We start from the raw sequence: 24,668 nt of genomic DNA, 5'->3' as shown, positions 1-24,668 counted from the left end.
GTATTTGGAGATAGAACAATATTTTGTACCATTTCAGGCTTGTTGGAACCTTGCCCCCCCCCCCCCCTTGACCTCCACCAATAATTTAGCCAATTATGTTGCCAATTAATACTCTATACGATAGAAAACATATCAACGTTATTGTTGTACCCCATTATACATGTATGTTCTTTTGCTTGTCAAGGAATTTTTGTGTGGTTGTGCCCCTCCCAACTGCAATTGTTTGGATGCGCATACCCCCATATCGAAATTCTTCCTACGAGTCTGTATACAAAATACAACTTCAAGATATTTTATTTTCTAATCAAGGGCCCCGGAAGACATTACAACATATAAAAGTTCAATTTAAACATCATCACAACAGAAAACAATAAAATTGCATATTTGTAATCAAGTTGCATTGTGTATATGTAAGCTATAGTAAAATCCAGATATCATTTATACTTCATTCAGCATTATTTTAATTTTAAATTAATTCTCAAAGCTCATTTTTTTTTGGCTAGAAAATCATATTTTCTATGATTAAGCAATGCTTAATTTAGTTTTCATACGTATGTTATTTTTTTATCATGAAATGGCTAACACCATTAGAGATATTTGATTTATGGACATATTAAGTAAATAAATTTTGAATAACAAAATTCGAAGTATTCCCATTTTCTAATGGTTTGGGCAAGACCCGCCCTTGAAAGTAAAAAGAAAAAAATCGACCCCCCCCCAACATTTGTTAGACGTTTTTTTTTTAAAAAATTTATTTCATTTTGATGACACAGTTTTAGTTTTTGAGGTAATACACCCCGGCCTCTCGTTCACTTGAATGTGTATGGAAACTCAGTACACCCACTATTGGATGGCCAAACTGATGTTATCGGTTATACATGGGATTACTGCTTTAACATTTGAGACTAAATGTTTCCTTCTTCAAAGCATTCGAAATGGTAAATTTCTGTTTGATAATTATTCTCTTTTTTCTCTACTTCTTTGGATAGCACGATATTTTAATAGCAATGACAGAATTTAAGAGACACCTTCATAGATATGCGCAGATCTAGAGGGGGTGGGGGTCCGGACTTCCCTGGAATTTGCGGAGTTATTAAATGTACATTAGTAAAGTATACAGTTTCTTTTAGAGTTTTTTTTTCTGCATATACTTTTTTTTTTACATTGATTCAAATTTGCATTCAATTTACAGCAGTCCAAATTCATATTGTACAGATTTGAAAAATGTTGTCTTGCAGTATTATAGTAGTAAAGAAGTGCAGTGTAAAATACAATTTATATAATTAAGAGACAGTTTGATGATTGTCCATCAGTAGGAAATGAAAAAAAAATGAAAATGCTGCAGTATGTGAATCATTATTTTCTGGAATTGTTCACAAAACTTCTACTTATTAATTTGTTAAAATAAGCTTTATATTTTTCCCAAATTTTCATTCATTATTTAATGTTTTGTCAGAGGGGGATATAAGTGCTGCTTGGTTATGTTATGTTGATGCAGTGATACAGAAATAAAAGTAGTAGGAGAGAGGGAGATATAAGGGTTTATCTTGGTTAATTGATTGGGACATCCCACTACAGATATTGAGCTGTGAACTCCATAATGCTAAGCACCAAGAAGACAATCTACAGTCATTTACTAGATCTTGACCTTAATTTTGTTGTTGTTCCAGTTGTATTTTGTCACCACTTATTAATCAGTCTTGATCCTTGAGATATTATTGGATCAAGTTGACAATGACAGCTTTTTCTCTGAAATTGCTGAACCAATTTCTACTACCGCTGTGCGGTGCAATCTCAGTGCACCGCGATTCATACCATTCGATTCGATGCACCGATTACAAATTTCGGATTTCGGTTCGGTTCGGTTTAGATTTTACCTACACCAAAACAACAAATCCAAGTGATGTGCAGAACATGTGGTTTTTTTATGCAACAGAGATTTAAATCATTACTGTGTTGAAAGTTAGCATTTTCACCACTCAGATACCAACAGAATATGGTACGTAAGATCATTGCAGTTTATCTTTACATGTCATTTAGCATTTCTGTCAGTGGTGGAGTGAATTAAATCAACACCGTAGGTAATGACACAGATTTAACAGTTAATATGAGAGAAGTAAATCAAGAAAGGAAAGATTTTAAAAGACTCTCAAATGATAGAATTGTTGAATTTTTACATATTAATGAAAACAATATCATATACATGTACATTTTAGATTCACTATAGTTTTTTTTTAATAATCCAAAACTTATGCAGCACATTAAAGGGACTGATTCACGATTTCCCCTCAAATTTTGTTTTTCACTTTAAATGATCAAAATCTATAGTCTAATATGTTTAGAAGATTTCACAAAAACATTAAGGTTATTCATCAAGACAGAAGCGCATTATAGAGAGTTTATTATTTGTTTTGAAAACAAAAATTGGGGTGTGTTATTGTTTACGAAGTTTTCAAAATAAAGGGATATTGATCCAAGTTTATTAGATATATCACATTTCAAGTATACTTTAAGTAAAACGTATCATTTAAAAGTTAAAATTTGTGATTGTACAAAATGAAGATGCTTTAAATTACAAAAATTAACGTTTCACTGGTTTGTTTGTTTACATAAAAGACTCGAGTTTTTGTTTACATAACACAAGATCAAAGCCAGGATACTGATCTTATCCTTGCATTCAGAAGGTCCAAATTTTGGTTGTCAACATTAAATGAGTTATATTTTTAATTTTTAACATCAAAAATGATAAACATTTCTTTCAAAAAACGTGAACCAGTCCCTTTAATGTAACAAATTTTAATAGACTGTCAATGTTTTCTTTTTTCTATCAAAGTTATAAAATGTCATTATAAATAGATATGATGTTTACAAATGACGACATAAAGTTATATAACTTGAATAAAATCAAATCAAATATGCTACTCATCAAAATTGTTAATTTTTGTGCTGTCAGTAGATAACTAGACGTAACATGAACCGAATCGAAAATAACCGAACCGTGCTGTTCTGAATCGAAACCGAACCGAATCGAGCTAACCCTGAATCGTCCCAGCCCTAATTTCTGCCAATTTTGGTGTTTAGCATCTTTTGATGAAGAGGAACAAAAATTATGAATTTTATGATCCCTGTTTCCATGAAGCCTGAGGGATGGGGCCAAAACTATAAAAATTTATGTGATATACAAAAATCTTTTTTACCCCCAAACATCTAGCAAGCATATTGTTTGCATGATTATTATGAGCAGTTAGCTTAATACCAAAATTGTGAAATTCAGAACTCCTGCGTCCATAGTTCAGGCAGCAGGGAGAGTAAATTTGCTGCAAGATTATCTGTGACCATTAAGGCCCATGGGTATCTTGTTTGTTTCAATATATATATATATATATATGTACATTTAGCTTATGTCTATTCATGTTTTGTGGGTCACTGTTTCCAGATACATGAGTTTCCTCAATTGAATGCATTGAATTTGCTTAATTTCGTCAATTTTATAGGAGATGCACTAGAATTACTTTCCCAATTTCATACACTTTTTCATAAAAATCCCAAACAAAAGGTCACAGGACCGTTTCAAAAAAGTCTTATTAATCCCTGTGTAATTGTCAAGAAAGGTTGCTGGTAATGGATATTGTAATGCATAGTTGGTTAAAGTTTGTCACGAAATCTGCACCATTCTGTGAAATTCCATGATGCCTGCATGCTTAGACGGAAAATCATTTTTAAATTGCTACATGTAGATTGTATTTTGCATGCGTGTCCTTTTCATTTCTGAGCTTTCGTTCATGTTACCATAAGCATTTATATTTATTGAACTCCATCCTAATCAAAATTAAGCCTTTGTATACTTTGCTATTTAAAGTGAAAAGTACTAGACTAGTGAAGGTATCAAAGCTTGAATTGTGTATCACCATTCTGCAGGAGGTAAATACTTCCATATATCCGTATAGTGGTTGACCCATAGTCTGTTGAACTTCATAGTTTGTGGGTCACTGTCATATATACATGTATGTGTCTGTTCATGGATTGTGGGTCACTGTTATAGATTGTTATACCCCCCGCAACAAGTTGTGGGGGGTATACTGGAATCGGGTTGTCCGTCTGTCTGTCCGTCCGTCCGTCTTTCCGTCTGTCTGTAGACGCAATGGTTTCCGGGCTCTAAAGCATTATCCTTTTCACCTACCGTCGCCATATCATACATATGGACTACCCATGGGACGAAGATGTTCCCTATCGATTTTGGGGTCAAAAGGTCAAAGGTCAAGCGCACTGGAGATCGAAGTAGCAATATGGTTTCCAGGCTCTAAAGTGTTATCCTTTCCACCTACAGTCACCATATCATACATATGGACTACCCATGGGATGAAGATGTTCCCTATCGATTTTGGGGTGAAAAGGTCAAAGGTCAAGCGCACTGGACATTGAAGTAGCAATATGGTTTCCGGGCTCTAAAGCGTTATCCTTTACACCTACAGTCACCATATCATACATATGGACTACCCATGGGATGAAGATGTTCCCTATCGATTTTGGGGTGAAAAGGTCAAAGGTCACGTGCACTGGACATCGAAGTAGCAATATGGTTCGGTTTGTCATGTCATTTGCTTTTACACTCAGAAAAGAGGTAGTTTATACCTATTACCAACACCCTTTGGGAGATTGGGGTAAGCGGGGGGTATTCTTAGTGTGCATTGCTCACAGTACCTCTTGTTTGTTCTAACATTTTTCCTGTAGTTTGTTCATGGCTTTTTTTTGTTTGTGTCTTTGTGTTTAGACATTTGTGTATTTGCATATATATGTGAATGCTAATAGTTTTTGGGTCACTGTCATATATACATGTTTGTGTCTGTTCATGGATTGTGGGTCGATCACTGTCATAGATTGTAAATTGTTCTAACATTTTTCCTGTAGTTTGTTTGTTCATGGCATTTTTATGTCTTTGAGTTTAGACATTTGTGTATATGCATACATATGTGAATGCTAATAGTTTTTGGGTCACTGTCATATATACATGTATGTGGCTGTTCATGGATTGTGGGTCACTGTCATAGACTGTTCTAATATTTTTCCTGTAGTTTGTTCATGGCATTTTTATGTCTTTGAGTTTAGAAATTTGTGTATATGCATACATATATATATGTGAATGTTCATGGTTTTTGGATTACTGTCATATATAAATGTATTTGTCTTTTCATGGATTGTGGGTCACTATCATAGATTGTTTGTTCTAACATAGTAGAAGTCATATTATGGCAGTTCAGTTATACATGTGTTTATGGTTTGTTGATCACCAGGTAACCCTCATGTTCATAGACTGTGGGACATTGTTTAAAGATTTTATTTTATTCAGATGTGTCCGATTATTGTTTTTGGATCAGTATAAGTATAAATATATCATATGAATATTTGTCTGTTTGTGTTTTTGGTCACTGTTGTAAGATACTTCATTGTGAATACAATTATGTGTGTTTGTTTATGGTTTGTCAGTCATTATGTTTACATATATAAGTCTGTTTATTGTTTGCTGGTCACTGTTTGAAATACATGTGATGACCTAAGTATATATGGGTGTTCATGGTTTGTGAATCACTTTGTCAGAATATATGAATGTATAAATTTCATCATTTTCTTAAACACCATGAAGGATGTTTGTATGTAACTTATACACAGTGGCATTCTTGCAGAAACTCTTTGATCGATCATGCTTAAGTTTGATGACCTTAACCTTCCACCATTACTCATATTACACTCTTATTTTTGTTGTAAAAAGAACTACATCCTACTGCCATTCCAATTGCTAAATACTAGTGGCTAATTGCTAAATGGTTGTAACTGTCTGACACTTACAGTTATATATTATGTCACAAAATTGGTCAGTTTGTGAGAGCATGTGGAAATGAACTTTTCTATACCAATTAAGGTAAACAGTTTAGAGTTCCTTATTGATATGGTCTTTCTGAGAACTGTTAGATTAACTTTGTTTTACAACGTTGACCGCCGCAGAGCAGCACATGAAAATCCACGAATGGTTTGATGAATATTGATTTCGTGTATGTACCATCAAAAATATTTAATTAGAGATGATATTGAAATTTTAAGACCGGACATGTACCAGGCAGTGTGTACAATTTTGAAAGGAAAATTTGTTGAGATGTGAAACGTTATGCAGTGTAACATCTCGTTCGAAACAAGACAAACAGAAAGTAGATGCGTTTTTACATCTTATGAATTCTTCCAAAATTTATTCAAATTATTAACAAATGAGACCTCCTAGGACCAAAAAAAACCAACAAAAAAACCAACAAACAAAAAAACATGATAATAATAATTTAACGATATTATAGAAAGCGCAGCGAGACATCACATAAATTTTATATAATTTAGAAATGTCCTGCCACCTTTTTGCTCTAGTGGATGACAACAATGATTAATATATTTTTACATCATAATGAGAACTACTCAAATGTCAGGCCTGTTTGCATGATTTGTTGGCAATGCAGGTCCTCTGGTCATCATTGTCATGAGGCAGGGACTTGGAAGGAAATTCTTCAAAAAGAATGATGGAAAAATTATTTTATTCATTTTTAACATAGGGTGTGTGTCTTTCTACCCAGGAGAAATATTCAAAGACAACAAAGTATTGATAGAGAAAATTCATGTTTGCTTACTCAAATGGGCAAAATACATGCAAATAAAGTTTTTCAATTACTTTATCTTGGTATTCTGCCATAGACAAGATGCAGTCTGCAGATAGCTAACCTCCTTTTAATGTTGCACAGGTGCAAGTGAAAGTGGTAAAAGGCTACAAACAAAACAAAACAATCATAAGTTCACAATCATGACACACATCAATATACAATGTATATAACATGCAAATACATGCATGGTATCCTCCAAATGAAATATAAAGTCATCTGATATCTAATTAATCCAGTATCAAATATTGAGATGAATGACACACATAGAAGAAGGTAACTTATGCCGATACAACTATGACACTAATGGTGAACCGTAGAATGTAGGAATTGAATAAATCAGTAATATTTACAAGAATCAAGTAGGTATTGCAACAATACCATCAATTACTTATGACTTAAAGATAATTAAGCTGACTCTTGACTAAACACATGTTGCATGCGTATGATTGACACAACTCAATTCGATGTGCAATAATGTGCAAATGTAAACAATAGATCATAATTGAAAATACAAATATATCAGCACGATAAGTACAAATGATTTACAAATAAATGTAAATACTTACACCGTGGCGAACCAAAAAGAAAAGATGAATACACAGAATGCTCTAAACATTGCTGGCGCGAAGAAAAAACGTGCATTAACTCAAAATACAAAAGAGTTCCATCCTCTCTTATATAATTAACTCGTACATATGTAATTCGTATAGAAAGAGAATGTTTCGCAAGTGGATTCAAACATATGACAGGACACTTGGTCTGATATAATGTTTAGAGTACTTGAATTAATTACAAACCATGTAATATAGTGCATATTGCAATTTATTCCACATCATGTTTAACAAGCGAAGAGTAGTGAAATTTCTAAACTACTATGTACTAGTTTTGAAAATTAACCGTCAAAACTGGGAAAAAACCATGGATGAAGAAATAGTAAGTGGTTTGAAGCCAATGGAGAAGGTATCAATTTTTTGTTGACTCATTTAGTCTGAGGGTATAGCTTTTTATTGTTTCTTTTCTGAAAAAAAAGGGCATTATTTTACGAAAGAAATTAAGTGTTGTTGTTTTTATCTCAGTTATTGAGACATTTATGCCATGGGCTAAGTTGTGCTAGCTTTTCTGTTCAACTATTGTTTTCGGCATCTGTCTTGCTGTCTGTATGTCACTTGAGCACTTTTCACCCAATAAACTTAAAAACTGGAAAGTTATTTTTATACAGATCTTGTAATAAAGCTTACATTCACATGTCTGATTTCCTATTGTATGAGGAATAATATTTTTACAAAGACTATATATAGAGTATTGGGACACCTTATCTTGATGTCAATTTTTTTTTCAGAATTAGTGCTACATTTGGAATAGGGGAATTGATTGATTCTGTGGTAAATGAAGATGACATTCTTGATGCTGAGCTTTGTGGTAAGTTTGAATATATATAATACTTGTCACTGACACTGTGACACAATGCAGATAGCAGTAGAGAGTGATTGCAGGTGCAAGGAGCAGCTATAGCCATCCCTAGGTTGCATATATCTGAACATCACACCGAATATAATAAAATTTAAATATATTTATAGTTTAGTTTACAAATATCATAGCATTTTTATTTCAGTTCTTTATTTTCATTAATTGTTTGCTATATTTGTCAATTTCAAAGGGCCAATCCCCATTCCCAAGATAAAAAAAATAGTAGGGATGACAATCAGATAAATTTTTGTAACCGGTTAGTCGAAAAATTTTTCAGACCGAGTAACCGGTTAATCGAACAGATAAAACTTTTTTGTAATTTTCTTATGAATTATTCAACTTTTATTCTTATTAAGCAATTTATAAAAATAAAATGCTAAACTACAATAAACAGAATTTTTTTCCTTTTAATCAAAGTAAAAAAAAAAAGAGATTAACATGAACCTAATTTATTACATTATTTACTGCATACTGAGCCAAACCATATTTTCATCGATATTTACATCAATTTCTCTCCTCGCTGATATTCTTACTTTTTAAAAATGATTTTAAGACCACTGGTGATATTTGGCAACTCCACATCTTATTCTGAAGAAGTCATTCTGATAGCACAGAGGTTCCGTGAATTGCAAGATATACTACTGTTAAAATTGAAGCTGTGGGAGTTTTGTGCTATTATCATTTAACCACAGAAAAAGGGGGCTCTGATCATAGGCAAACACTAGCTCACTATTCACGAACATACAGTGAACTAGTGTATCATGTGAAAGAAGCACCTCATAATCTTTTTTTTTTAATTGTGATTGCTTTGTCTTCGGATTTTTGTACTCTTGTTTTAAAACATTGCGGTCCCTATCTCTCTTAATACATCCCAAATCTGTCGATGTCGGTGGCGTATCGCTGAATAAATTGCAACAAGAACAATTACCCTGTTAAACAGTGCTGAGTAGAAAATTAGTTGATGTTTTTAACGCATCAATTGAAACAAAAGCAGATATTTTTTATGTATAGGGGTATGTAAACTTGGGAAGTATTCAGGGTTTTAATTCTTTTAAATACACTACAGGAACAGTGACAGTGGCGGCCTTGTGATTTATATATCTGGTTCATTGCCGCATTTCAGTTTAGAGTTTTAATTTTAAAGGATTGCGATTTATTTTAAAAAGTACATTTACTGCAAAAACTATCGACTAACCGATTGTGAAAATTGTAACCGGTTACGATCTTTCCGACCGATTAGTCGGTTAACCGGTTAATCGTTGACATCCCTAAAAATAAGCACTGATGCACATACAGTACAAGAAAATGATTTTGGACTTCCATACTAATAAGTTGCTTATTTAATATTCTTCCAATATTTTTTGTTTACTTCTTTCTTTCAAACGTCATCAATTTGTAGGACCAGTGATATTTTTAGGCCCATTTTGGGTCCGAATTTCGGCCCTTTCCCCTCCTACAAATTGTCAATTTTTTCCCAATAATAAAATTATGAAAGGAAAACGTATTTGAAAAAAATAAACATTCAATGTGAATTATTACACATAAGACTTAACATAGAGTTATGTGAATGATGATTTGGATAGAATAGTTGAACATCTTAGAAGGTTAAATAAAATTAGATGGGTAAAATTAAGATAATATAATGTTTGATATGACTTTGAAACTTCTTTACGATGAAATTGATTTTTCCCAATTTGACTAAAATGTCGACAATTTTTCCCAATTCGAAAGCCACAGGACCCTTGTAAAAAATGTAGAAAAATCACATGTAGCTGTAGTTTGAAATGGTGGTTAGTAGCATTGAACTTAAAAGGCAAAATATTCCAATTTAAATTATGTTACATGTCTAAAATTTGATATAGTGACTTAAAAATGATCACTCTTTCAGTCTATGTATTATTTTGAATAATTTTTTTAAAAAACTGGCTTGGACGATAGTTTACAGGTTACCACTGGTGTTAATGTATCAGGGGGCTTGTGCCATACCCTTGTACTCAGGTCTAATTTATACTCAAAAACAGTAAAGGATGTTTTCAGGATTTCAAAAGATTAGACCTATAGGAGAGAACAATTTCGCGGAAAAAGTCATATTTGAAAATTAATATTCGTTTGTTATTTTCTACCCAATATATGTCTAAACTTTTCAAATTTGCATTTGGAACCTAAAATTTAGCATTTGCATTTTTAAAATTAACTCAAAGTTGGCTAAAACAGCATTTCCCTTGTTAAAGCACAGATTTTTGCAGAAATTTTGCCCTAGAAGTCCTTCAGACAGGCCTGCCCCTAAAAAAAATTATGATAATTTGATAGGTGTTTTTATCGAAGGAATAATTAAGAAAGAATTTTTTAGGGGCACCCCGATCTGATTGAAATTTACAAAAAACCGACAAAAAATGCAAAACCCTGTTTCTAACATCCTGGTTTATATTTATCTCATTGATTTTGTAGTAAGGATAGCTCAGACGCTTAGACTGCTGGGGCCGTGACTATTAAAAAATTGTTTGTTGGGCATTTGCCTACCCTACCCCTTTGATGATGGGTAGGTAGGTAGGATTCTTTTTTTTTGGTCAGGATTAAATTTTTTTCGTGCATTAAATATTGTTCTCCCACATATGTCAGTGCTGCTGGAATTTTTTGTACATCGTCTACATATATCTGTATATTTTGTTTGTTATATTATATCTCTTCATTAATTAGCTAAGTTCTTTGTCATTTATTAAATATGCTTTTAAATGTATACATATGTGCCAGCCTTATCATATTCAGCTCTATCATATTTATATACCTGCTTTTGTATATAACATCATTATTCATCAGTACACCACTTTGCACCACTTTATAAATAAGAATTAGTTTTGCTTTGCACTTTTGTGTTGTTCTGTGTATGCACCCTTTAGTTCTTAGTCATCCTCTGCTTTATGCTAGTAGGCATGCAGTGTTATATATTCCATTAAACATGTCCGACACATGGAACTAGTGTGACAACTGTTTTATGTAGATTTGAAATTTCTAAATGAAATATATAAGTACTGCTCAGTAACATAAAAGCATGATGAGTGGATTTAATTTCAAAGTTTTTCTTGAGTATAAAATGTAAAGTAGAAGTCTAAAACATTGAAAACAATATGGAATTTGTATCTTTTTTCAAATTATAAGAAAAGCTTTGAAATAAATGTTAGGTACATTTCTGCATGAACTATTAACCAGGCACTATAAGCATCATGTAACCTGGGTATTCCAACTAGCATAGAATCTGTTATAATGGCTTGGTTTGGAAAATAAATTTATCAGATATGTACTTCGACATGTGCTCTATGTTGTGTTTACGTTCGTCAGCCGCAGTTGAATCCGTGTCAAACTCAAGCAGTCTATTGGCTTTGCTTCGTTCCTTTGAGTTTTTAAACTCTATATTTACGCATAAAGTTGCATACGATTTTGTCCTCTTCAGGTCGGACATTTTGAAACAAACCATCAAGAGAGCGCTTGAAGCGAAGCAAGGTGACTGTCAAACGCTTTACTGACTCGGACGGCTAAAATATGGCTCGAACTCAGTTCTGTTCCGCACCAGACAATAACCCCCCCCCCCCAAAAAAAAAACATCGCTGTTGGACCAATAAATTTTTTTGGGTCGGCGACCTTTTGAGAGGGTCGGGCGGCTAACACCCAACAAACAATTTTTTAATAGCGGCCTGGTACTCAAAAGAAACATATATTCTTAGGGTCTTGGTTCGAATCCACTGTTCACACACCTTTATTTTTTTTTCTTCGCCTAATTTTATTTTTTAAACAGGATTGTGTATTTTCCTTCAGTTATCGATCTTTCTTTAATGCATGTTCGTCCTTGATGAAAAAGACATTTGTGAGAATGTAGATCATAAATTCTCTGTAAATAAAAAGCAATCAACCGGAACTATACCTCACTGTAAGCACACATTGTTCAAGGACAAGAATCATTCACTCTGTGCTACTCAATACAGGTGCCATGAAAAAAAATCATGCCGAGCAAAAATTACTGTATATGCTTTTGAAGAACCTCTCTGGGAAATAGTACTCTTGTGGAAGAAAAACTACAGAGTAGATGCCGTTCATTCCTTGAGGAAAATGTGTGCATCGGTGATATTCTTTGCCAAAAAATGTTGGAGGAAGATTTGTAGATAAAAACTGGGTGGGGTCAGTTAAGGTTTATGTCTGAAAGACCTTTGACTTTCACTTCTAGTGCCGGGCTCTTGGCGAAGAAACAGACACTTTCTAAGTTTACATCTTAGGTGGAGCCAGGAACAAGAATCGAACCTGGTACCTCCCAATCATGAAAAGTGTGCCCTATCCTTTGGCTTCCACAACCGGTGGCATTGATGAAACTAAACTAAGAAAAATACCATATGAAATTTCAAGATAACAAACTTAAATTGAGTAAACAATTAATGCTGCACAGAAAACGTCTGTGAAAGGTTTCTCCTCCCTCTACACATTATGTATATTGACTAGAACTTAAGCAATGCATAAGAAACAAATAACTTTTTGTATGTGGCCTAAAGTCATCGACTGGAACGGAAATCGATAAACTTTTTGTAAAGGCTGAAACCAATACCGGCCCTATCATGCCTATAGGTCAAACGATATATTTATACTCAAATGATCCTTTCAGGGCAACTTAAAATCTGATGTTCTCATGTAGTGTAAAATTGAGATATACATATTTATCTAAAAATATGTCAGTATAACATCAGAAAAAGATCTCAAAAGTACATGATTTATTGGGACACCCCTCATATTAGTGAGCAGTAACCTTTTGTCAATTGCCTTTCAGTAGCATGAGTAGAGTTGTCATTGATGTATTAGATATTGATGTATCATCGATTTAAAATGTTTTGCTACAATATCGATACATTTTATGAGAATCAATACATTACATATATATTATATAATTTAACTAAAACTGTGTAAAATCAGCACCAGGTTTAAAAAATATGGCCACATTTTCAGCAGGATTAAGTTACTCTGACAGTTACACTATCCTGGATCGCATTTTAAATGTAAATGTCTGTTAAGGCTACCATGTTTTTCGCAGCAAATTCTGTATTGATGTAATTTCTACAACAGGGTTGTGCATTATTTATATTAAAAAAAGACTATCAAATTTGTTTTCTTTTTGAAGAAATTCGCATAAAATACTAAATTTTCTCAAAGAAGGTCTCTTTAATTATATTTTCTTTGAATTAAATGAGCACATGTGCTCCAAGATTTTCAATATATTGAAAAAGTGATACTTTTTGTTAATTGAAATATCAATATTGAAATCCTCATCAGTGAAAGACAGGTTTGTATAGTGCAAATATGTATTGTATATATGAAAGGATTTTCCTCTTTTTTTTAAGAAACCAACATGTAAACAGGAAAAGAAAAGTTACTTTCAATGCAGAAATAGATCAAGGAATGAATGAAAGTGTTTCTGATTAAATTGAGAGAAAAAAATTATCCAAGGGGATAAATTTTATGTGAAGGAAGTTTCAAAGCAATTAGTATACTTTCAATTTATTCCATTTCACATGCTTTTAAAGAAAACTGTTCTAAGAGGATATAAACAATTCTCCTCACACGCCACATAGTGCTTGTGCACATATTTTTGAAGCTGTAGTAAAACCCTGTTTTAACTTACAAATGTAGAATTTTATTCACTGAGCTCCGGTTATATTTGATTCACATATTCTTATGAAGAAGACGAGGATTATGTCCCAACTGATGAAAAATTGTCGGAGGAACCATCAAGCACCACATTTCCATCAAAGAGAAAAAGATGGACAGTGGATGAGGAGAATGTCCTGAGATTTGAATTTAATAAGAACTTTAAAGATAAAAACATGCAAGAAATGCTGAAGCACTGAAAGTAAAAAAAAAAAAAAAAAAAAATTTCTTGCTGATAAAAATATTTATTAGATAAAGAGTAAAGTGAAACATATGCTGAGACGTAAATGAGTTAACAGAGTTAGGACTTTTGTCATGCAGTCAAACATGATTCTGTGAAACTTTAGACTGGAACAGTAATTACTCCTGAAAAAATACCCCAGACTTATTTTTTGGTCATCTGAATTAACTTAGAGGTAGATAAACAAGGGTCCTACTGAATGCTAAATGTTTTAGATTGAAGATTGAATGTTTATATATTATACCTGTATACACTCTCTTCTTCCTGTCTGCATCATTTGTCAAGGGGTGTTACCTCATGGTTGAAGTTTTTAGTCATTTTAAAATCATAATGTCAGCATTAAGATGTTATAATCTCATATATGTCACTGTTTTTGTTTAAGGTTAAGTGAACATGATCGAAATATTATGCGAGTATACTCGCTATGATAACTATCTGCATCATGTGTCCCTGGCGTATGGTTTGAAATGCATTAGTGTAAAGATGTAAAGTTGTTTTGAAAAACCACTGTTATGAGTATGGCACAATTATTACTTCATACATTTTAAAAGTATAATACAAATGCATTTTAGAAATACTTATAGTTTAAAAAGACAGTCATGTTACATATTGTATATAATTGTTATATTGTATCTAATGGGTAGGTTATGAAAAACGTTATTATATCCAACCTTCGGGGGTTTTAATCCAACACTTGTTGCAGGCAACCACAAGGTGACTGTGGCACCTCTGGTTAGACTAGAAGAATATATGCGATGGTAAAGTGTCCTTTATCCGTCTGTCTGTGTGTCTGTTTGTTCGTCTCTTTTTGTCTGTCTCTCTGTCTGTTAACTACCCCTACAGCTTTTGTCTGATTTCAATAAAACTCATTACATAGGTAGACAATATCAAGACACACAATTTTCTTTATTGGTTCTTGATTTTGACGAATGATGGTGCCATGGTTACAAAAATTAGAATAATCTGTGAAATTCTTTTCAAATACTTCTCCTCCTACAGTTTTGGTCTGATTGAATAAAATTGTGTACACAAGTAGATTACATCAAAATTCATAATTCTATTTATCAGTATTTGATTTCAATAAATGGTGTTGCCATGGTTACTAGAAGTAGAATAATTTGTAAAATTCTTTCAAAATGCTACTCTTTCTACAGTTTTGACCTGATAAACTTTAATATTTCAAGTCCAAACCAATAGAGCTACAGTCGTATCAGAGACTTGGTTATTTATATACAGTGAATCAAATTAAACTATATAATTAAATGAGGAAGAAAAAATGCAAATCTAATTCCTAAGTTGTTGGGGTTTTTTTTATGACATATTTATTTTCAGCTATCTATTCTTATGTGATCTTTCATTATTAAAAAAAATTAATACCTAAGATAAAGTATTTTATCGATATCAAGAATGTTCACATCTATTAATATTGTATATGAAATAATGCATAAAAATTTCCCCCATTAACTTTTTGAAATAAAATATAATCTTTAACTAATAAAAGTGTTATCTTATTAGTGTTATTTTACCCCTGCAGAGAAAGTTAGCCTGGTATATAGGATTTGCCTTGTCTGTCTGTTTATCTGCCTGTCTAGGTGACAAGTGTTGAGGAGGGATTGCCATGCCATGGCCATAACTTGGGGGGGGGGATTGGCCATTTATATTTGACACAGAGATGGACATGACCATGAGTTTGTCATGACCTTGACCTGGTGTCACCAGGAGAAAATATTTTGTGTTGTGACCTTTATCAGATGTTATTTAGACAAGGTCACAAGGAGAAAAATGTATGAAATTTTGGTCTGGGCCATAGCTGTATCAGAGGAAAGAATCTATATAACTAGACACAGAGGTTACTTAAAACTTAATGCTATGTCATTCTTAGATCATTTCATTTGTTGAAGGTCGGTGGGGATGTGAGAAACTGTGTCTGGACCATTGCTGTGTAACAGAAATTTAAGAATGTTATTGACACTGTAGTTGCTCATGATTTGAGGGTTTGTCCTGCACCTGACACGAATCAATTGGTCATGCAGAATGTCAGTTTGAGGAATTGTATTGATTGTATCATGGTTATCACATTTTTATGTTCCCCAAACAAAGTTTGGGAACATATTGTTTTTACTCTGTTTCTTATTCTTATTATGTTCCCCAAACAAAGTTTGGGAACATATTGTTTTTACTCTGTTTCTTATTCTTATTATTATTATTATTCTTTTTCTCCGGTACTTTTTTGTCCGGTATATTCTCAGAAACTACAAAAGGGATCGATATGAAACTTTCCAGGATGATAGTATAGCGTTTGTAGATGTGCATAGTGATAGTCATTTTGTTTGCACGTGCATGCACGCGCGCGCACGTGCATTGCAATTTTGGTACAAAAAATGGAAAATCAGAATATTGAAGGAAGCGATATGAAACCTAATTAGGATGGTAGGATATCATTTGTAGATATGAAAAATAATAGTTCTTTTTTCTGTACGCGCACGCATGCGCGTGCACGCGCATTACAAAATTTGTACGCTAACTTTGGAATCAGTCTAACTTTTTTGTTGTTCATTGAAATGGCTTGAAATTCATATCATAGGTAGATATTGAGACCCTTAACTGATTTACATGGTCAAAATTACCAATTTGCACGCGCATGCACGTGCGCTTCATTTTGATTGGATAATGCTAAAACGTTTGTAACTATCTTATTTATGAAGTGAATGAGATGATATTCACAGCATACGTAGACAATATGTGTATCTATATGTTGGTGTAACAAAAAATGCCAACGCACACGCGCATGCGCGTGCAACGTTTTTTAAATGTTCAATTTTTAAAGCACGATAACGTTTTTGTTTTTCATCAAATTCTATTCATATTAGGGGTTTAGATGTATCTTGGTACTCCTTACAAATTGCTGTGGTTAGAATTACTGCTCAGCACGTGCATGCACGTGTCCTGATTTCTGATTGGACGATTTTAAAATCGCTATAACTTCCTTATATTTGATGGAAACGTTATGAAATTCATACTGTGGGTATATGATACAAATGCCTGTTGAACGACATCAACAAAAATTCGGAATCATACACGCGTGCGCGTGTATGCACGTGCAACGCTTTCTTTCATTTCTTGGTACTGAAATGACCATATTGAACGTACTACATGTAATTAAAGGCTAAAATAAAATGATTTTTTCCTATAGATTCACAAGGACATCACTTTTTAATTGGGGGAGGTTTGGGGAACATCTGTAACGGTCCCCGTTACAATTAAAACTAGTTCTTATTATTATTATTCTTTTTCTCCGGTACTTTTTTGTCCGGTAGTGTTCTCAGAAACTACAGAAGGGATCGATATGAAACTTTCCAGGATGATAGTATAACGTTTGTAGATGTGCATAGTGATAGTCATTTTGTCTGCACGTGCATGCACATGCGCGCACGTGCATCGCAATTTTGGTACAAAAAATGGAAAATCAGAATATTAAAGGAAGCGATATAAAACCTAAATAGGATGATAGTATATCATTTGTACATATGAAAAATAATAGTTATTTTGTCAGCACGCGCACGCATGCGCGTGCACGCGCATTACAAAATTTGTACACTAACTTTGGAATCAGTCTAACTTTTTTGTTGTTCATTGAAATGGCTTGAAATTCATATCATAGGTAGATATTGAGACCCTTAACTGATTTGCATGGTCAAAATTACCAATTTGCACGCGCATGCACGTGCGCTTCATTTTGATTGGATAATACTAAAACGTTTGTAACTATCTTATTTATGAAGCGAATGAGATGATATTCACAGCATACGTAGACAATATGAGTATCTATATATCGGTGTAACAAAAAATGCCAACGCACACGCGCATGCGCGTGCAACGTTTTTTAAATGTTCAATTTTTAAAGGACGATAACGTTTTTGTTTTTCATCAAATTCTATTGATATTAATGGTTTAGATGTGTCTTGGTACTCCTTACAAATTGCTGTGGTTAGAATTACTGTTCAGCACGTGCATGCACGTGTGCTGAATTCTGATTGGACGATTTTAAAATCGCTATAACTTCCTTATATTTGATGGAAACGTTATGAAATTCACACTGTGGGTATATGATACACATGCCTGTTGAACGACATCAACAAAAATTCGGAATCATACACGCGTGCGCGTGTATGCGCGTGAAACGCTTTCTTTCATTTTTGGGTACTGAAATGACCATATTGAACGTACTACATGTAATTAAAGGCTAAAATAAAATGATTTTTTGCTATAGATTCACAAAAACATCATTTTTTAATTGGGGGAGGTTTGGGGAACATATGTAACGGTCCCCGTTACAATTAGAACTAGTTAAAATTGAGTTTTCTTAATTACCATAATATTCTGAACTCTACAGTGTCTATAATTTTTTTTAAAGATTTTTTTTTATTTGAGAGGAAAACATCATGAAATTCAATTAATTTGTTTGACTACTTTAGTTAATATTCTACTGTTGCATGTAGCTTGATTGGTCAATTTACATGTACTGATGGTTACTTTGAGGAAAATTTTCAGGAAAAAAAAATTATAACATGTATATATCGACTTGATGTGGTTTGTGGGTTCCTACCCACTATGCAACTGCTGTTTATTTGATACATGTATGTTACATATTATTGTATCTACTACACCCCACACACACACACACACACACAAGCATACTGGAATTAACGTCTGGTTAAGGACAGTGTTTAGGTCTAATCCAAGCTTTTCAGAACCAGTATCCAAATCAATCTTGCATAAATATAAATCATAGTTCAGTACTACATGCCTTGACCAATGCATACATTGATTGCTGCATCTTACCTACATATTACACGGCAGTGACTCTGGTTAAGGACAGCATTTAGGTCAGTTCTTTACATATATCAATAAGTATTGAAACCAAATTACATGTATAGAGCATCTAAGAATGCTTTTCAGATGCATGCTTCGAATGCTGCATTTCACCTGCCGTTTACTCATCAGTGAGTCCGGTTAAAAGACGGTTTTGGTTGTTCCCAGCTTTCAACATGTACTATACAAACCAAAAGAATGCTTTGTCGGAGGAATGCTTTTGATGCTGCATTTGACCAACACTTTAGGCGTCAATGTTTTCAGTTAAGGAAAGTGTTCTGGTCTGTTACAAGATAATTTTGGAGATATACAAACCAAACTTAGATAAACGATGGATCTAAAGATGTTTTGCAGATCTTTGACACCGGTTAAGGACAACGTTTTGGTCTGTTTTCAGCTTGTCAAAAGGGGTCCACAAACCAGACTTGCTCCTGAGGTACATCTATATATCGATGATCATTTCAGTGCATGCTTTACATGCTGCATCAGACCTACATTACATGCTTGCGTGATTCAGGTCCTTCGTTGAAAATTTACCCCAAAGAAAAAGTTCCTATACAAATCATACTCAATTGTATGTGATATATAATTGTTTTTGCATCCACACGTTTTATGGGATATGTCCCACAAAGAATATATACATATATTGCTATAATATGGTTTGTGGGTTCCTTCCCACAAGTATGTTATATAAAATTGTCTACTATATATCACTGTGGGACATATACCCACAGTGTAATGACCCACAACGTTATCTATAGCTTTGAAACCAAATATGAGAAAACTTTATAATTTTTCTTTATTTGGGATCTACATCAAAATTTATTCTTAAAAATGTGGTTCCTTTTGTAATAAACCTATTACAAATGCAGGGTCCCATAAACCATGTTTAAGGATCATGACCCACAAACCATGCCAAGTACCTATATATATATATATATATATATATATATATACATATATATATATATATATATATATATATGTGTGTGTGTGTGTGTGTGTGTGTGTGTGTACTATTTTATTATATGTATATCATTATATATACACAGGTGGCTCTCGATAGTTCGAAATTCAAGGGAGCTTGGTAAAACTTCGAGGGATTGATAAATTTCGGAAACTAAAGGTCCAACCATATGGTTCAGATTTTACAGTAACCGGAAATGTTTACCAGCTATAGATCATGGGATCGTTTTGACACGTTTTCCTCCATATATGTCAGGTAGTTAATTTGATTTCAAAATAAGAAAATTGCATTAATAAAAAGATTTCAAAGTTTATGTATTTATTCGTGTGTTTTTTTATCATGGTAAAATATGTGTTCAAAACTCATTTCCAATTAAGCTTTACTATCGCTAGCTAAACAGAATACATTTTATGTCAGTTTACACAAAGAAAAATTCAAACAAATACGTCAAACTACGTTTTTAGAGTAACTTTACAAAAAGTGCAAACTCAAGAACATTAACAATCAATTATTTCTCGTTGCCAAGTCAAAGAAAATTACGGATTTTATTCACAGTTGGATTCTACACAAATTTTAATCATCACAATTAAATACTCCAGTATAGGGTGAAAACTGACCAATTAGAAGTGTCCACCTCCAAAAAAAAAAAGCACTTGTGATGCATCACCTGCATGTATCTAAACATCTACTTACCAATGAGCATACTAGCCTCCGGCATTCAAGAAAATTCAGGTAAGGTTCAAGCGGAAATAATTATACGCTTGGGTAACGGTCGGTATACACTACCACCACTTCGAAAGATCGAGAGTGAAAAACAATGAAATATGTTTTACGGGACTCAAATTCACTTCGAGAGATCGAGAACTTCGAGTGATCGAACGTTCAAGAGATCGATAGTAAATTTGCTTAGTTATATAGGGGAAAAGATCAGGACCATGATTTCACTTCGAGAGATCGAAGTTCAAGCCACCGAGAGTCACTTGTATATATGTCACAGTTGCAATTAATTTGGAATATATTTGTGCGCTGTAATTATATCGGTATTCCTATTGGCGCGCATAGCCAAGAGAGTCAGTGTGAACGTTTTCTTTTATTGTACAGCTGGTTATTATTTCTATTCAACTTTACGTTTGACTGACCAGTGGTCTGAGTTCATAATACTGTGGAACGATAGATTTTGCCGAATACTAATTAATTATGCTTGTCTTATTAACCCGTGCACTATATAATGCCAGAAAGCCCGCCAAAATCGCCACTTTAAGCTTTATACCAATACGGTTATATAGGACAGTCCTGTGTGATACATATGGATTCACTCGATGAAAGGTGAAGATAAAGATGTAACGTTAAATACTTCTTTCACTTATAATACTGGGTACCTGGTAAAATTTACATTTTTCTTGTAATTCATTTACTTGTTAAAGATATGGAATTATACTGGAAGTCCTATTAATATTCTTATGATCCTTGTTTATCGTAAATATTTTAATGTCTTTTAGTTTAAGTATTGTGTTTTATGTATGGCTATTGTCTTCTGTAATGTTTGTGTGTATGTTTTCCTATATTGTCTTGGTTTTCCCCTCCAATAGAAATAAAATAAAAATCAATATTTTCACCCAGGGGTGCATGAGCCGAGTTGCATGGGATACATTGTAAAGTCAGGAATGATGTGGCATATTTATAATTGTGAAGAACTAATTTCAGATTTAAACTTTTCAAGTTACTGTCCAGAAACCATATCTGTCTGAAGTTTTCAATCTATTTTTGGTCACTGTGACCTTGATCTTTGACTTTTTTCCTCCAAAATCAATAGGGGCCTTGCTTTGCTGGTATCCAACAATATAACCAAGTTTCATTTGATTCAAATTAAAAAATTTCAAGTTATTCTCCGGAAACTAATTTTTTTTCGAATTTTAATTCTATTTTCGGTCACTGTGACCTTGACCTTTGACCCATTTTCTCCAAAATCAACAGGGGTCTTTCTTACCTAGTACATAACAATATCTTTAAGTATCATATGATTCGGATTTAAACTTTCTGAGTTATCATCCGGAAACCAAATATTTCTGAAATTTTCATTCTATATTTGATCACTGTGACCTTCACCTTTTTTCTCCAAAATCAATAGGAGTCTTCCTTACCTGGTACCCAACAATATATCAAAGTTTCATTTGATTCGGATTTAAACAAAGTTATTCTCCGGAAACTATTTTTTTTTTTTTAATTTTAAATCTATTTTCAGTCACTGTGACCTTGACCCATTTTCTCCAAAACCAATAGGGGTCTTCCTTACCTGGTACATAACAATATCTTTAAGTATCATTTGATTCGGATTTAAACTTTCTGAGTTATCATCCGGAAACCAAATATTTCTGAAATTTTCATTCTATATTCGGTCACTTTGACCTTCACCTCTGACCGTTTTTCTCCAAAATCAATAGGGGTCTTTCTTACCTGGTATCCAACAATATATCAAAGTTTCATTTGATTCGGGTTTAAACTTTTTGAGTTATCACCCGGAAACCAAATTTTTCTGAAATTTTCATTTTATATTCGGTCACTGTGACCTTGACCTTTGACTTTTTTCTCTCTCCAAAATCAATAGGGGTCTTCCTTACCTGGTACCCAACAATATATCAAAGTTTCATTTGATTAGATTGTAAACTTTTTGAGTTATCATCCGGAAACCAATTGTTGACGCCCAACCGTCCGTCCGCCCGCATCACCAAACCAATAGCCGCGTTCAACTTCGTTGCAACTTGGCTAATGATTCTCTGAGAACGACCAAGTTTTGTGTTGTTTGAAACAAAACTGCGATAATGGGGGCCATGTTGGGACAGTTAGGACACATTGATTTAAGTGCAAAAGATTCAAAGTTAAGATCTAACTTCTGATCTGGATTAATAAACACTCAATTGAGAAATGCATCTAGGCATAAATATGAATCTGTAAAAGATTTCTAACCCATTCTCAGAGAAGTAAGGCAGATAGAACAATGAGAGAATAGTTTAAAATCTGCTAATTCTTTTCCAAGATATAATGGTACTGTGGCTTCTATTGATTCATTGACTATTCAAAAATCTGAAATACAAAGTATGCAGAAACAGCTATCAGAGATAAATTCTCGCATGAAGAGACTGGATAGTATAATGATTAAAATTGAACAAAACCAGACTTTTAGTTCAAACAATTCGGACTCTTTTTAGACAACCTTCCCCAGTAATTCCGGAAATTACAGAGGAAATTTTCAGAGCAAAAACAAGAAGGGTAGGGGAAAGTATTTCCAGCAACAGCAGCAAAACCAGCAACAACAGCACAATCAGCAGCAACAGCGGACCCAGCAACAGCAGCAAATTCAGCAGCAGAACCAGTGTGCTAGTCAACAATATGGTAACATTACTGGGTTTGGAACAGGTGGTATTTTAAACTAGTTTCATTTTCTGTTGCGGGACAGACAGAATATGTATTTAACAAAACCCCTAATTCTATGATAAAGTCTTCAAATCTACTGTAAATATTAGTCGGTGAATCCAAAGATTCTGTAAAATAAATGTCAAGGGCATAAAAAGGAAAGCTCTTATTGACTCGAGGTCCATGATTACATGTATTCCAGAAGAGTTTTAAAAACATATTAAATAAGAGTTATTTAGTGTGCTAATGGCAGTGCAATGCCATACGACGGTTATATTAAGCTAGATATTTGTGTACCTTGTTTTGGAAATTCTACACATTCTATTCCTACTTTGGTAGTTTCCCAGGCAAATTATTCAAAGCATGTACCAGTGATGATTGGAACTAATTCCATCCGTACTTCCAGGGATGCTTGTGACTAGTGTTCCATGAGAGATGTTCCAAAGGTATGACAAATAGTATTTGACAGTATGAATGATGAAACAGCAGTTAAGACGACAAACAATTATACCATTCAAGTGGCACCAAACGAGACAAAAGTAATGAGAGGTTCGGTAAGAAATAACCACAATATTATGTCGGCATTGACTGAACAAACAAATGCTTCATTGTCAGGAGCTCTTGTAGTATGGCCAAGGGTTGTTTTCCTTACCTAGGGTAAACACACTGTTACCATTCCTGTTAGAGTGTGTAACATTTCTGCCTCTGTTGTACAAATGCCATGGACACCCCTTTTATGTTCGGACATGGCGTGAAGACAGTAGAATTTTGGAATCCCGAGTCATCAGAACAAGGTATGAAGAAGACCAGGAAGTCTCTGCAGGAATTGGACATCAAGATATGCGAGGAGAACTTATGTGATCATGTCAAGGAGATGTTGGATATTGGGACCATACAACCATCTCAGAGTCCATAACATTGCATTAGATAGAAAACTCTCCCTAAAGAGCCCAAGGAAGTGGAAGTGGTGGTATATATCAACAACTCTCCATGTAAAGATTGCGCCGACCAATTGATAGCTTTTCTGGACACCAACAGTAATGCACGCATAACGATTTATGCAGCAAGTCTGTATAACATAAAGCAGGAATCCTGCAAAAACGAACCCCATTTCAACTGTGTAGATGGAAATAAAAGCGACAAGAATGTTAAAGGATTGCAGAATTTGAATCATCACTCTAATTGCAAAATGAGGGTTTTCTACAAAGATGCGTGGGTTCAATTAAGAAGCCTTCTTCAAATCCCTCTGGGAAACTTTGATACAGAATATACATCGACATCATACAGAAACGATCGAAGTAGAGTGACTGAAGATGGACATCTTCAAGAGGAT

General features: G+C 33.7%; 1 protein-coding gene and 1 long non-coding RNA gene across 6 annotated transcripts in view; one reads left to right on the top strand and one right to left on the bottom strand.

Annotated features, from left to right (window-relative positions):
- Nucleotides 1–24,482, top strand: part of LOC125662332 (uncharacterized) — a 29,174-nt gene extending 4,692 nt beyond the window's left edge. For 2 of the 5 annotated variants that reach the window (XR_008797903.1, XR_008797902.1), the window contains exons 2-5: nucleotides 8,035–8,114; nucleotides 20,010–20,179; nucleotides 20,524–20,656; nucleotides 23,131–24,482. Coding sequence is in view for 2 of the 5 variants with exons in the window: in XM_056146922.1 (XP_056002897.1) it covers nucleotides 8,082–8,114; nucleotides 23,131–23,314; nucleotides 23,675–23,757 (300 nt within the window). In the remaining 3 variants the exon portion in view is untranslated. Of the gene's footprint in view, nucleotides 1–8,034; nucleotides 8,115–13,537; nucleotides 16,208–20,009; nucleotides 20,180–20,523; nucleotides 20,657–23,130 lie in introns of those variants that run through there. The other 3 variants (XM_056146922.1, XM_056146921.1, XR_008797904.1) reach the window with 2 other exon arrangements.
- LOC125662334 (uncharacterized) lies at nucleotides 6,206–7,365 on the bottom strand. The gene is made up of 3 exons (XR_007365336.2): nucleotides 7,262–7,365; nucleotides 6,707–6,799; nucleotides 6,206–6,543 (listed from the first exon to the last, which is right to left on the bottom strand). It is a non-coding gene; the product is annotated as an uncharacterized LOC125662334 (long non-coding RNA).
- Nucleotides 24,483–24,668: the final 186 nt, after the last annotated feature.

The sequence above is a fragment of the Ostrea edulis genome, chromosome 8, assembly GCF_947568905.1.
Source record: "Ostrea edulis chromosome 8, xbOstEdul1.1, whole genome shotgun sequence".
In the NCBI taxonomy this organism is placed as follows: domain Eukaryota; kingdom Metazoa; phylum Mollusca; class Bivalvia; order Ostreida; family Ostreidae; genus Ostrea; species Ostrea edulis.
The sequence above is the reverse complement of the archived record's forward strand: the minus strand, read 5'-3'. Positions and strand labels throughout refer to the sequence as shown.